Source organism: Mustela lutreola, chromosome 6 (assembly GCF_030435805.1).
Source record: "Mustela lutreola isolate mMusLut2 chromosome 6, mMusLut2.pri, whole genome shotgun sequence".
NCBI classification, from domain to species: Eukaryota; Metazoa; Chordata; class Mammalia; order Carnivora; family Mustelidae; genus Mustela; species Mustela lutreola.
Genome location: NC_081295.1, coordinates 98,912,791 through 98,928,631, shown reverse-complemented (window position 1 = coordinate 98,928,631; position 15,841 = coordinate 98,912,791). Strand labels below are relative to the sequence as shown.

The 15,841-nt window shown below is 40.1% G+C and overlaps 1 protein-coding gene across 15 annotated transcripts in view; it reads left to right on the top strand.

The window, feature by feature from the left end:
* Positions 1-15,841, top strand: part of PKHD1 (PKHD1 ciliary IPT domain containing fibrocystin/polyductin) — a 475,577-nt gene that overhangs the window by 64,753 nt on the left and 394,983 nt on the right. For 14 of the 15 annotated variants that reach the window (XR_009354742.1, XR_009354743.1, XM_059178234.1 and 11 more), the window contains 6 exons: positions 2,274-2,404; positions 4,343-4,478; positions 8,963-9,167; positions 9,885-9,952; positions 11,333-12,940; positions 15,670-15,813. Coding sequence is in view for 13 of the 15 variants with exons in the window: in XM_059178234.1 (XP_059034217.1) it covers positions 2,274-2,404; positions 4,343-4,478; positions 8,963-9,167; positions 9,885-9,952; positions 11,333-12,940; positions 15,670-15,813 (2,292 nt within the window). In the remaining 2 variants the exon portion in view is untranslated. The remainder of the gene's footprint in view (positions 1-2,273; positions 2,405-4,342; positions 4,479-8,962; positions 9,168-9,884; positions 9,953-11,332; positions 12,941-15,669; positions 15,814-15,841) is intronic. The other variant, XM_059178231.1, reaches the window with a different exon arrangement.

Below are 15,841 nucleotides of genomic sequence, written 5' to 3'. Positions count from 1 at the left end.
AATACCAAAATATCCTCTTCAGAGGTTTTATAGTTTATTCTCTGTGTAGCAATATATATGACTATATACTTATCCCATCTTACCAACACAGTGTGTTATCAAACTTTTTGATATTTGCTCATTTTATGGAAGAAAAATAACATTTCATTGTAGTTTTACTTTGCATTTAATTTGCTAAGAGAGAAATTAAATATCTTTTCATAAGTTTAAGAGGCATTGCATTTTCTTTTCAATCACCTGTCCATCTCCTTAGCCCTCTTTTTTTTCAGTTGGATTATTTTTCTTTCTTACTTATTTTAAGAACTTTAAAAAAAATATATTGTGGATATAAGCCCTTTATGTGTTTGTCTATTTCTTTACTATTTTTGTAACTCATTTTTAAAATTATTAACATATAATGTATTATTTGTTTCAGGGGTACAGGTCTGTGAATCATCAGTCTTACACAATACCCTGCGGTTACCACAATGCATACCCTCCCCAACATCCATCACCCAGCAACCCCATCCCCCGACCACCCTCCCCTCCAGCAATTCTCAGTTTGTTTCCTGAGATTAAGAGTCTCTTATGGTTTGTCTCCCTCTCTGGTTTTTTCTTGTTTCATTTTTTTCTCTCCTCCCCTATGAGCCTCTGCCTTGTTTCTGAAATTCTTCATATCGGTGAGATCATATGACAATTGTTTTTCTCTAATTGACTTTTTTCACTTAGCATGATACTTTCTAGTTCCATCTGCATCATTGCAAATGGCAAGATTTCATTTTTTGATGGCTATGTAATATTCCATTACACACACACACACCACATCTTCCTTATCCATTCATCTGTTGGTGGACATCTAGGATCTTTCCATAGTTTGGCTATTGTGGACATTGCTGCTATAAATATTGGGGTATAGGGGCCCCTTTGGATCACCACATTTGTATCTTTGGGGTAAATCCTACTAGTATAATTTTTAGGTTGTAGGATAGTTCTATTTTCAACATTTTGAGGAACCTTCATACTATTTTTCAGAGTGGCTGCACCAGCTTGCATATCCACCAACAGTGTAGGAGGGATCCCCTTTCTCTGCATCCTTGCCAACATCTGTCTTTTCCTGACATGTTAATTTTAGTAGTTCTGACTGGTGTGAGGTGGTATCTCATTGTGGTTTTGATTTGTATTTCTCTGAAGCCAAGTGATTTGAGCACTTTTTCATGTGTTTCTTGGCCATTTGGATATCTTATCTTCAATTTTATTCTCTACCTCTGAAGACTATTGTGGGCTTGCTCTAACTTTTCAGGGCAAAATCATATATTTAACTTCAGGGTATAATTCCATCTAGTCATATTCTCCTGATAGATGTTCATCAGTTTGGGTAAGTTCTGCTGTCTAACCCTAACATGCCTGGGCAATATAACTTTGTTCCTGCACCCACTTCCTACTCTCAAGGTCTATGTGTATCCCTCTTTGGTGGCTTCCCTGCCTCTCTTATATCCCCTTCTGGGGAGATGACAGACTGGAATCATTGTTCTCAGGAAGAATAAGTGGGTCTTCTGTTCATTAGCTTGATCAAGTGCTGGTCCTCCAAATGTGTGGCATAAGATCACTATGATTGGTGCCATACCTCTTCCTACCAATGTCTGCAGCAAGGAGACAGAAGTTTCTGTGTTTGCTCTCCAATGGTTAGTATAGAAATCCTGGTGGTGGTGGGTGGTGATGTCAGCCACCTCTAAAGCCTCATGGAGACTAGAAACTAGTATGTGTGGTATCAAATCATGAAGCTGGAAGGTCTAAAGCTGTCATTCAAAGAGGGAGTGAGAACCAATGAACTCAGGGACAGTGCTACAAATGATCTGCTTTAAGTGGCCTCATGATTTGTGGCCCTGACTCTGGGCCCCAGCTCTTTGTACCATGATCCTCTCTTATACTTGATTTCTCAGAAAGAGAATAAGCTCTATAGGATTGGTGGGGATGATATTTAAACTCTAGGGCAGGGAGAGTTTTCAGAGACCATCTACTTTACTTACCTGACTCTTGGCAATATTTATCTATGTTTTATTATTAAATATCCCCAGGATGTGTTACTCCTTCTCTCTGCCCTCTACTCACCATTTCTCTCTGTTTATGTAGTAGTTTATATATTTAGCATCAATCTTTTTCTGCAGTTTGAGTAGGAGTTATCTTTTGACTAAGGAGCTTCATATTTTAATTTCACTTTCTCTCTCCTGTGGATAATTAATTTTTGTCTACCTGTATGGCTCTTCATTCCATCTGAAACATTTTTTTTATTGCAGGAGGTCTCTGGGCTACCATCCAAGGCTCTGGTTTGGAAGATGTGAGCCTGGTGTTATTTGGATCTCGGTCTTGTGCCATCGATATCACCAGAAGCAATTCACAAAGAATTCAATGCAAAGTTCCACCCAGAGTAAGTGGAATCTCCTCTTTGGGTTAGTGGCCATTATTAACATGTAGTGTGAAGGTTTTCATGAATCTTTTCTTAGAACTTAATTAACTATCATGACCTTACCATCATGAGAGTATGCTAATATTTTCTATATTGTCTATGTTGCAATAAAGTGGGAAGCTGACTCCACCAATGGGCTTGCAATTAACATCTGTTGACTTCTTTTAAAAGAAGACAACAATGCAGTCCCAGTTCCTACTCTCAATGAATAACAATGCTTGTGTATATCCTGGATATTGATTTGCAAAACTTACATATATTATCATCTCATTTCTCTCTTAAGCAAGTAGTTTACACTAGCAGTTTTGTTTTCTGGGATGGATATGAATGGCGGGACTTAGAAATTTCTAGAATGTATGGTTCCTATAAAATATCTTCCTAATTATTACCTTCTGCTTCTCTTTTCCCTTAAAAACAAGTCCCTTAGCTGTCTGTTTCTTTTTCAGTTAGTGCTGTTTCATAGCCTACTAGGAGATTTGAGTCCACATTCTTCCATGGTGCTATTGGTGAGAGTCATGCTCACAGTGGAAGGTGAACTATCTATTCACAGTTCAGTATCATGAACATTCTCAGCACATTCATGACCCTGAAGGACGACTGTTTACTGAACAAGTAAAGACCCTTGGAAGAGAAATTTCAGAATCCTCTTTCATCACTGACCTCACATTTTTCTTATTCAGTTGTTAAAATATTGTGAAATTTTCACATTTACATAAAAACTGTATGGAATTCCAATGTGTAATTGTAAGGTAGTTTAACTCTTCCCTATTATTGGACATTAAGATAATTTTCAAAATATCCTATTTTAAACAGCAGAAATTTGATCATCCAACTACATTTTGGAGCATATTTACTTTTCTCAGGATAAATGAATCTAAATTCCAAAGTTCTGATATGTAGTATCCAGTTATCTGAAATTTCTTTTGGTAAAATTTGCATGGTTCAGATTTCTTTTGCTAGGGAGAATAAACATTAAAAAACAAACTTTTAAAGTTTTGGTCCAAATAATACATGCAAAGATTAAAAGTAAAATGATTAAAATAGTAAAACGATCCTGCTCTCCTACCCCTCTGTGCCCTTCTCCAAGTTCCTTTTTTTGAAACAGCTACTTTTAATTATTTTGAATATAGTTGCAGTACCGTTTCTTTATTAAATAAATAGACTATGTTTACATTGTTACAACTATTTTAATGATGTGGGCAGAATCAGGTAATTTTTTTTCTTTTATAGTTTTTTTTCATAGAGTTTCTAATTCTTTTTCTTAATATGTTTTCCTCATAATAAAAAACTTCTATCTTAAAAAAAATCTATCACATCAATTACTCTTTTTCCTTGAAGCTGTCTGTTTTCCTGCTTCAACCTAACTTGGTGTTTTCTTGGTTTATTCTACACATTTATCCTAGCACTTCCCTTGGTTGCTGTCCTGGGTAGAGTCAGTGTCTTTTGGAGTTTATATCTTTTTTTTTTTTTTTTGGGCTGTTGTTTATGAGGTCATAGCTTTAATAAATATCCTAGGAAAGAATATGTGGGAGGGAAGTTTTCTGTGTTTTTCCATATCTAAAAGTATTCTCAAACTTGATGGCTAGTTTAGCTAGGTATAGATTTATTTGAAATTGCCTTTTTTTTTTTTTTTACAGAACCAACTGGTGTATTAATTGCAAATCATTATTATTTACTCTTCAATCAGTTGGAAACCATACTTGCCTATTCTAAGTAATTGTCAATGTGTGTATGTGTGAGTATGTGAGAAAGGGAAAGAGAGTGAGTCAGAGACTTGAAAGTAGCAATATACTTAAAAAAATAATTTTCTTATAATGAACATTTTAAACTAATTCTATAAGGACTTATCTCAAGTCAGTCTTATTTATAGAGGTTTTATTTTAAAAACTGATTTTTCAGGGGAAAGATGGACCCATTGTGAATTTGACTGTGATTACAGGGGACCATTCTGCAGTTCTTCCCATGGCATTCACATACGATTCCTCTTTAAATCCAGTGATCATTTCTCTGAGCAGAAACAGGAGCAACATAGCAGGTAAAATACATGATACTGCAGCATCTTTTTATTTTTAGACCATTGATCCTATAAAGACAGCAAACAACGGTCTCTTAATTATACTGAAGATAGCATTATATTTTGAATGGAAATTATTTTGCAGAAAACTGGAACACTGCTATTTTCATTTTAGCCATCATGGAGTAAATCTCTTTATATCTATTATTTCCTCTGTAAAATTGGGACCATTTCCATCATGGAAAATGACATGAGCATTCAAAGTAACAATTCAAAATATATTTATTGAGCACCTACTCTGTGCTAATAAACTTTAATCCCTGCCATTAATTTACAGGATTATTATCCTCAGTTTATAAGTGAAGAAACTAAGGAACAGGGAACTAAAATAACTCATCTAAGATGTTACTGTTAGTAAGTAACAGAGCTGTGATTTGAACCCAAGCAGTCTGGTTTCAGATTTTAAGCACTTAACCACTCTTAGTTTATTGTAAAATATAATTTTTTTGGCATCATGTTCTATGGTAGTAGCTATTTGATCTGATTAGAGAATAAGGCGTTCTCTCATTCTTATTCCTTAAGACATACTTTGTACAAAAAGAAGGACTCATTTAGCATAGAATGACTTGAAACAATTTAATCTTCCATTGATGAGTCAGATAATATGACAGGATGGACTTAAAACAATTTATTATTATGTCATACCATACCGATCTGGAAAAGTACCAGGTAACATGCCTTTCTGATTAATTGAACGCCAGATAACAGAGTTTATGGCAGCCATATCTAAGGATTTATTACAAAAAGCCAACACATTTCCCAAAGAAAAAGACTGGACTCAATTTTTCTGGTACTATTTTCATTTTCCATTGCTCAAGAGGACATAAATAAAGGGGAGTATCCTTTAGCTTCTCAGTAGTATTCAGCTCAGTTAGTGCAGAAGAATTTGGTGCCTCATACGGCCAAAGTATGTAAAATTCCTTAGTGGTATGGATTCTTCCTAATGAAGTAGGAAAGAGAAGAGGGAGTTCTGTGTTCTATCCAGATTTCAGTGATTTTGGTTTTTAGTACAATTTCCTGTCTATGATGAAAAGAATTAGTATATTACATCAGTGCCCCAGAGGCATCTAGAATTAGCTTGACAATTGGCCAAGAACCCAAGGAGTTTATGTTTTTGATGTATACAACATGATGCATGATTTTCAGAATTTCCACTCACATTTAAATCTTTCTACAGGCATAATAAAGTAGAACATGTTATAAAATCCCCAAAGAGCAGCAGCCTACTGGGAAAGTCTCTTTTGAAAGTTGGAATGCTATAAATCTCCACCAAGGAAATGAGAATGTTGATGATAACAGTGAAGCCAAGAGGAAATTGAAGAAAGAGATGAGGGGAGACAGGGGCAGGGGGAGGAAGGATCTGATGTAGAGAATCACGCATGTGGTTTTTGTGGTTGGGCAGTGCTGGATCTGAATGACTCCAAGCTCAACCATTCCTTGGCCAAAATAGTTAACTTCCTCTATCTTTAGTGTCTTTAACTGCTAGGTGGGAATAATACTTTCAAGATTACTGTGAAAACTGGAGGTAAAGTAGGTAAAAGTTTGAACCTAGGAACCAACATGGAGTAAGTACTAAACAAATGCTTTGTTGAGTGGCATCATTCTGCTAGATACTGAGTGTTATATAGATAAGCCAAAGATGTCCTGTGTATATTGGCCCTATATTGTTTCCTTCTTGAAAGCAAGCTGAGACCCATTTGCTCAAAAACATGCCAACGTCAAACTCAAATTTTTACATAACCAGTTGTTTAAAATAAGGTCCCATGAAATAAAACCCCAGATTTTTAGTTAGAGCCTGCCATTTTGCATACTCTGAAAAACTGTATCTAACATCTCCCAGCAACAGGTAAGATAAACTTGAGGGTTATAAAAGACTCTAAGCTACTGATGCCCTTTGGAGATCTCCAAGCTAGACTATTGCTAAATGACATCATCTAAACACATAATCCCCTCTCCTCCCCCAGGAGTTCCCTGGCCTTCCTACCCTTCTGGGTAGTGGTCTCCTATTGTTGTCTCTGGGAAGTCTCATGCAGTGAGATTTTGGTAGCCATGCAAACCTGTCAAAGGACCACCCATATAAAACTCATTTTTTTGTGTTCCTGCCTCCTCATGGTCATGTCTTTTTTTCTTCCTCAACCCTGAAATCCTTCAAAGTCACTACACTGAAGCTTCAGACTTCACAGTAGAAATGAGGTTGGGAAGACATGAAGAGTAAAGAGAGCATGCAGCAAGACAGAAAATGAAGTTAATGGAGGGCTTTTGAGTGATGTACTGTATGAGAGACTGTCCTAGGTTTTCTAACTTAATCCTTACTGCAAGGTGGGTTTTGTTACCATCTTGCTGATGAAATATCCAAGGCTTTGAGAATCCAAAGTGAGTCATCCAAACTCACATGGGTAGGAAAATGGTGGAACAAGGATTTGAATGTAGAGTCAGTTTTCCCAACACCCCAGAACCGTAGTCTTTGACTTTTCTCTTTCAAGTAGCCTCCTCTCCTCCTCACGTGATTGATTGTGCTGTTACGTAATGGCCAGCTCTGTAGTTTTCAAATGTTAGCTGCTAAAGGTGTTTTAGAGATGCTTTAGCCTGAGTTGCATCTCTTTGAGACACAGGAGAGGTATGTGTATTTATTTCCATTCTTGCCATTGCATGCTTGGTTTCTGGCTCTTGTTGTCTGAAGATTAGATTTCTCCTCCCCTCTCTTTCCAGTTAATCTAACAGACTGGAAGAACATTTCAATTGCATCCTTTTCTTGCTTAGAAACCTTTGGAGGTCTCTGCTGCCTACTGAATTAGGTAATGACCCCTTAAGATTGCTTTCTTTATCTTCATACACCCACCATCAACTTGACCTAGTCCCATAAAGTTTGTGACTATGTACATGTATCTGGTCTTCCAGAGAGTCACTCAATTCTCTTTCCTTCTCTCCAAGCCATGGATACTGGATGATTAAATGAGAAACTGATACAAAAGATTTTTGGATTAAAGTGTGAAGTTTTTAGAATTGAATTGTAAACCCCCTATTGTTTATCACTTCCTCTTGTGATTTATTTATTTTTTAATTTTTTAATTTTTTTAATTTTTTATTTTTTATAAACATATATTTTTATCCCCAGGGGTACAGGTCTGTGAATCACCAGGTTTACACACTTCACAGCACTCACCAAAGCACATACCCTCCCCAATGTCCATAATCCCACCCTCTTCTCCCAAAACCCCTCCCCCCAGCAACCCTCAGTTTGTTTTGTGAGATTAAGAGTCACTTATGGTTTTTCTCCCTCCCAATTTCAAGCACCATCTTGCCCATGAAGTCTTTCTTGATATTCAGAATGTTGCTGTGGCTGGAACAAGCCCATCGCTTGATTTTCGCCTCTTACAGTGTGTCTTGTATTGAAGCTCTTTTAATACCTCTTTTACTATCATTGAGGTCTCTTCAATGGCCTGGTTTGTGTTTAACTTATTTTTCTGCTTTTTGTGACATCTTCTTCATGGTACTCAATAACTATTTAAGGTAAAAGGAATTGAATTCGAGGGTCAATAGCACACATGACATTTTAGTAAAGTTGCTAATTTAACTGCAAATGTATTGAAATATAAGAGAGAACTGGGCTTAGGCCTTGGTATTTCCCTTAAGTAGCTATTAAACATTGGCTGCTGGAGCTTTATTTCCTCAAAAGCTAAGTGCCAGTGCTCCTCCCTGCTCTTCCTATGCCATGAGGACAGCGTGAGGGCAAAATGGGATGACACGTGTGTAAATGGTCAGTGCACTGTGGAGCTGTACTCCTATACAGCATTATTAAGGAGTTCAGTGTACCCCAAGTATAGCTTTAGACTCCACTCAGCAGGAAAGAAGAAGTTAAAGGAAAGGACTTGGGGGGAGGTGACACCTGGGTGGCTCTGTCATTTAAGTGCCCGCCTCTTGGTTTTGGCACAAGTCATGATCTTAGGGTCCCAGGATTGAGCCCTGAGTCAGGCTCCACACTCAGTAGGGAGTGTGCTCACAATTTTCTCTCTCCCTCTGCCCCACCCACTGCTCAGGCACACACCTGTGTGTACTCTCTCTCTTTCTCTCTCAAAAATAAATAAATACATCTTCAAAAAACTTGGGGTGCTGGCTGCTGGTTGTGAAGACCATCAGCCCCCCAAACCACCCCTTGATTTGTCTCTGCATCTTGATTTGCTTTTCTATGGAGTTAAGTTAGTGCCTCTGGCATACGATTGACCAGACAATTTTGCTTTTTATGCCTTGAGATAGTGCGCAGTGGCTCTGTGATCTTAGGAGCTGCTTGAAGCTTTATGGAAACAATTCAGCTGGTATTGAAGTGCTCAGTTAGGGTGGTGTGCACAGGGCTGGCCATCCTATCATCCCGAAAGATAGGTTTAGACTGCATAAGTGGTTGAGGCCACAAACCCATACTGGAAGCTAATGGATTCTTTTCAATGCAGGAGGTGAGACCCTTTCCATCAGAATGGCACTTCTGGGGAACTACTCCGATTTGGATGATTTGGATGTTGAAGTTCACGTTCAGGACACTCTGGTTCCGGCTCATGTGCAGATGCCCCACAGCCTGGAGGTGGTGCTGCCCCCACTGCCCCCTGGCCTCCACAGAATCTCTGTCTCCATCAATGGGGTCAGCATTTGCTCACGACGGTAAGGTGGAGGCTTGCCGTTCATTTGAGGTTTCTTGCATGGTTTAGTGACTCTTTTGAGGAATTCTGGCTTTGAGTTAGGTCTTCGCTTCCCCCCCTCTTTTGAAGTCAGGAGATAAACACATGGGAGTCCTACAGGTTGAAGAAATCTTAGAGACCCTACAGGATGATTCGCTCTCAAGACCAATCCAAGGGTAATGTTTAGGCTTATTAGTTGGGGAAGAGAGAACTTACTGGAACTAGGATGCCATGGCTTTTGGTTAAGGTGGGGTAGGGTGAGCATTTATATGTATTGGGGGGCTGTTCTGTGCTTTAACTAGAGTCTGTGACTAAAGAAGACCTTTAATAAGATTGTGTCTAGGGCTTTGAACAAATGACTTAAAATTATTGTCCAAGCTGTGTTCAGATCCTCTTTGTCCCAAAGTCCCTCCTCCTTGTATTGCTCCAGAAGTTCCCTCTACTCATTCCAGAAAGTTAGATAAACTGTATGGGGCTGATGCCACCACAAGGTGTTGGCCCAGGAAAATGTCCCACACAACATTTTCTTCCCACGGTGTCCTTTTCTTTTTCCTGTGAGGTGATGCCATTCACACCGGCTCTCTATCACTGCTCCCTAGATCTGCGCTTCTCTCCCTGATACCTGGGTCTCTCTCTCTTGCTCCTCCCTTTCTCTCTTTCTAACTCAGTTATTTTATAACCATCTTCCCATTCTCTGCAGGGTTGATCTTCATATCCAGTATGTCACAGATGTTTTCAGCATTGAGCCTTGCTGCGGGTCCCTTCTGGGTGAGAGTCTCTCATATAATTTACTTGTCAGGCCTGCTCGCTGGATATTCAGGTTTTCTTCTTGGATTTGAACCAGTGAGACCAGAGATGGGGCAGCAGGGAGAGGAGCTTTTTCTGTGCTCTGGGAACTGAGTGATGTACTTGGAAGAGCATGGAAACCAGTGAGCTCCCAGAAGCTCAGGAAATGAATGAGTTTTTATGATAAGAAGATGTGCCCAGTTTTGTTTTTCTGATGAAAAGAGGCTGAAATATCAAGTGGACAGCACATCTCTAGAGGATGTTAGAAAAACAAGGGGAAGAGCTTCCCAGGTTATCCCTTTAGATCCTGGGGGGGGGGGGGAGGAGGGAAAGAATGAGTCTGGTGTCTTCCCTTTCTTCTGAGGGTACAGATGAAAGACCCACAAGGAGTCAGAAACACAAATATCAATATGGGAGACAAGACAGGAAAATCTGGAAAACTGGTCATTTTTAGAAAAAAAAAAAAGGAAAGTTATAAATCTGCATGTAGATCACCATTGTGGTAATGTGTGCAATAGAGCTTTATCCTTTTGGAGTATAGTAAAATCCTTTTTAAAACTGCTTTCCTAGACCACAGGTTTGGTCATGATATGAGGTATCTTGCTCTAGCCCCTGTCCTGAAGATGGGGCTTGAGTGTCCCTCAGCTAGAGAGACAAAGTCTAGGTATAAAACAGCAGGATCACAAGAATGTTTTGATATTTCCCTGGCTCTTAAGATATCTCAAAACATGCACATGCACACACAGAGACATAAGCCTACATAATACACAGACCATTCAACTATCACATAGAATAATACAGAAGATAAGTGTCATACTTCAAGAAATTACATTTTTTATCAGTGCCTATGTTGAATATATACAGAACCCTCTACATTATAATGTATAGAATAATGGGGAATATGTGAGATCATCATATGGCAAATGACAAGAAGACTAAGGAATTTGATTTTCCATTAACATAGATGTTACACATATACTCTCCCTACATATTATTACAGATTAACATGCCAGGGAACATAGCAGTGACAAGAACACTTCTAGAAATGAGATTTTTCATTAGTGTCTAAATTGATAGAAGTGGCTTCAAGGATCTAGAATTATATTTGAAAACTTTGTCTGAAGTATTGTAAGCATCCTTCCTTTATACAACAATCTACACTGTTTTACTATTATGTGAATTGTAGCCCATCTAATGCCTGCCAAAATGATCACAGATTTAACATTGCTGGGGTGAGTGGAAGTCGCTGAGGTTTCAACACCCCACCTTCCACTTAAACTGTCCTGGGGTTTGCAGAGGTGCCTTGAGTTCCTCGTTCTGAATATCAACTTGTAAGTGTTCTTTTCGATGTTCATGCTTTAGGTGGAACCATCCTCACCGTCTCGGGAGTAGGGTTCAGCAGGGACCCCAATCTGGTGTGGGTGCTTGTGGGTAATCGGACCTGTGACATCGTGAACTCAACAGACACTGTCATCTGGTGTGAGACCCCACCTTCAGCTCTGCTGCCCAAAGCAGATATTCCCACTGTCCCAGCCCCCCTGGAGGTCTGGGCTGGCAATGCATCCTTTGTCCGAGGACCCTTACCCAGCCTGGTGGGGAAGGGCTTTACTTTCATGTATGAAGTAGCAAGGACACCAGTGGTCACTGCTGTGCAAGGAGAAATGACCAATAACAGCCTGAGGCTCTCCGTGGAAGGAAATAACCTCCCCAACTCAGTGATCCTTCTGGGGTTCTTAAACTGTGATCTGGAGATGCAGTCTTTATGGAACAACATGAGCCTGTCTGGGTGCTCCTTTCCTCTTCACAGTTTGGAGGCAGGCACCTATCCTCTCCAAGTACGTCAAAAGCAGATGGGGTTTGCTAACATGTCTGCTGTGCCCCAACAATTTGTGATGACACCCCGGATAATGGCCATCTTGCCGACACATGGGTCTGCTTGTGGTGGGACCGTACTCACAGTGAGAGGGCTGGCTCTCAACTCTAGGAAGAGGTCAGTTCAAGTGCACCTTTCGGGTCCATTTTCTTGTGTGATTTTGAGCTTGGGGGACCAGACAGTCCTCTGCCAGATTAGCCAAGTGGATGCCCCCTTGCCTAATGCTTCCTTCACCTTGAACATCACAGTCTTGGTGAATGGGCTACCCAGTGAGTGTCAGGGCCTTTGCACTCTTTCCTTGCGGGAAGAAACAACTCCCATCGTGGACTCCTTGACCACTAACATCAGTGGGTCTCTGACCATGGTGCTGATTAGGGGTCAGAAATTAGACATCACAACAGATGAGCCAATGGTGTTTGTGGACAATCACCTTCCCTGTGTTGTAACTTTCTTTAATGCAAGCCATGTGGCATGCCGGATAAGTGACTTGACCCCAGGACTGCACTACGTATCCATTTTTCATACAAGAATTGGATATGCTTGTTTTGGTAATGTTTCCAGGCACTTCCACATTTTGCCTGAAGTGTCTCATTATTTTCCCAAGAATTTCAGCATCCATGGTGGAAGCCTCTTGTCCATGGAGGGCATAGCTCTGCGTGGAGAGAACAGCACACTAGTCTTCATTGGACAGCAGGCCTGCCTGACAGTGAGCATCAGCTCCAAGTTCATCCAGTGCATTGTTCCTGCAGGAAATGGCTCTGGGGGCCTGGTCATCGAGGTAGATGGACTTTCATACCGGATGGGAGTCATTGGGTACAGCAATGCCTTCACTCCACAGTTACTCTCTATTTCTCAGACTGATGACATCTTAACTATGGTGGTGGCCCAGGTCTCAGGAGCTAAAAATGTTGACATTTTTATTGGGATGTCACCCTGTGCGGGTGTCTCTGGCAACTACACAGTTCTCCAGTGTGTGGTCCCACCCCTTCCTGCTGGGGAGTACCCAGTAAGAGGGTACGACCGCATGAGGGGGTGGGCCTCATCTGTCCTGGTCTTCACATCCACAGTCACTATTTCGGCAGTGACTGAGAACTTTGGTAAGTCAAGCAAATGAGACAGATCTTTCTCTCTCTCTTTCTCTTTATGTAATCCACTGTAAAAGGTAGGAAATCAGTTGCATTCTGAAAGACAGAAGGAGAGAGGAGCCTGATTGACCTCCTACAGTCCCCATTTCCTCCTAAAACTTGTCTTTGGCATGCCCCTGTATGAGGTTGTTGTTTTTTTTTTTTTTAAATCAAGAAATTTGTGCAGATTCCAGAAGTGTGATTTTATTTTAATTTGATTCCTTAACCTGATTTAATTTGGGTCTTCAATAGTTCCATCTCGAAGAGCTCATAATTTGATCAAGTAAGTAGTACATGGGTGCCTTCATCTCTTTTTAAACCTCTATGCCAACCTGAATTATTTTAAACTTACTAAATATCATTAGCTTTTATCATTTTGGAATTATTTCACAGATGAATCTATACCCCAGCAATAAGAGGCCAATTGCATAGTATGATTGCATTGGGTGAACTGTTTTCTTCTTTTATATAGATATACTGAAATTTGTCCTGCCTTTTCTTCCAGTGATGGTTTTGGTTTCTGTTCAGGTAGCGCCCTACCGCACTTGAGACAACTCAAATTTGACCGTGATACAGAAAGTACAGAGGAAATTATGGGAGCTAAATCTTACACTGATGAAGTGCTAGCCAAGTCAATTCTTATATGAATTGATATATGATGTATTATTTGCTTCAGGGGTATAAGTCTGTGATTCATCAGTCTTACACACTTCACAGCACTCACCATAGCACATGCCCTCCCTGATGTCCATCACCCAGACACCCCATCCTTCTCCCCACCAGCCCCAGCAACCCTCAGCTTGTTTCCTGAGATTAAGAGTCTCTTATAGTTTGTCTCCCTCCCTGGTTTCTTCCTGTTTGATTTTCTCCTCCCTCTCTTCCCCTCCCTTCCCCTCCCTGTTTCTCAAGTTCCTCATATCAGAGAGATCATATGATAATTGTCTTTCTCTGATTGACTTATTTCACTTAGCACAATATCCTCTAGTTCCATCCTCGGCGTTGCCAATGGCAAGATATCATTTTTGATGGTTGCGTAATATTCCACTGTGTGTGTGTGTGTGTGTGTGTGTGTGTGTGTGTGTGTGTGTGTATCATACATCTTTATCCATTCATCTGTTGATGGATGTCTAGGCTCTTCCCATAGTTTTAGCCAAGCCAATTCTTAGAACAAATTTGTCTGGCCTTGGCTGGGTAGAATGCTATAGGTATTGGGATTGGGATTTTGGTCCTAAGTGTGATAGTAACTTATCTGGGTACATTTTCTACAGATAAAGGGATTTGGGATGGATGTTCTCATGTCCCTTCCTTCAATGATTCTTTTTTTTTTTTTTTTTTTTTTTTTAATGAGAGAGCAGGGCTATGAAATGCCTGCTAAGCATTTGTAAGTGTTTGTGAGGCAACTGTAGGAACCACTGAGTCTTGACTTGAGGATAATAGACACTAGAAGTGTAGACACTCTAGTGTGGACTAGAGATGGCCACATATCTGGGAGTCCAGGTGATATTGACTTTTTTTGGTTCTCAGAATGAAGCAAAACATGGTGTTTGTTTAGAATGGTCATACTTTCACCCATCAGAGCCAGGTGCTGCCCTGTAGTGCCGGTGTCAGTGTAAACTGGTACAACATTATTTTGGAGAGAAGTTTGGCCATATCCTTCAAATCTAAAACCTTATTTTTCATTTGACCTAGAAATCCCACTTCTAACAGTTTGCAGCAGTTTTATGCAAATAAATGAATAATTCCACAGCACCATTCATTATAGCAAGAGAGGAGAAATAAGGAAAGAATCAATCAATAGGAAAATTGCTAAATAAATTGTGGCATATAATGGAATTCTAAGTAGTATGCATACATGTACACGTAGTTGGGAAATTGTATATGCTGTATCTTCAATGAAAAAATCAAGTAGTAGAAGAATATGTGTAGAAAGATTTTATTTTTTTAATAGGCTCCATGCCCAGCATGGAGTCCAATTTGGGGCTTGAACTCATGACTGTGAGATCAAGACCTGAGCTGAGATCAAGAGTCAGATATTTAACTGACTGAGCCACCCATGTGCCCCTAGAAAAAATTTCTTTGTATAAAAATAGAGATGATCAAAAAATTCTGGAAGGATTCACAGGAAATTAAATGTGGCTACCTCTGGGAGTGAGCTAGGTGGTTTAGTGGGACTTTTACTTTCATTGTATACTCTTTGGTATTAAAAAAAGTAAGAATGATAAGTAAGCATTACTTATCTGTATAAAAGTCATTACATTTTTCTGGAAAGATTTTATTTATTTATTTGACACAGAGAGACACAGCGAGAGAGGGAACACAAGCGGGGACAGTGGGAGAGGGAGAAGCAGGCTTCCTGCCAAGCAGGGAGCCCAATGCGGGGCTTGATCCCAGGACCCTCAGATCATGACCTGAGCTAAAGATAGCCGCTTAAGGACTGAGTCACCCAGGCACCCCAAAAGTCATTACATTTTTAATAGATTGTTGAATATGACAGGAATCTGACAGAACAAGGACTCTATGCTCTGGAGGCCAGAGCTTAGTGGGAAGATGCTAAGGAGATCAGAACCTAGAGACAATTGTGTGGATTCTAGAGGGCTTAAAAGGAATGACGGGGCAGCAAGAAAGCATAGGTCTGAATTTAGAGTTAAGTAAAGAAAGAGAGATTTGCATCTGTAATCATGAGCTTGTATTTTGTTTTGAAGGCTGCCTGGGTGGAAGCCTTGTGCATGTGTTCGGAGGAGGATTTTCTCCAGGGAACATCTCAGCTGCTGTGTGTGGCGCTCCCTGCCAGGTCTTGGCTAATGCTACAGTGTCAGCCTTCAGCTGCTTGGTCCCGCCCCTGGATGGTCTGTACAAATGCCACATATATACTTT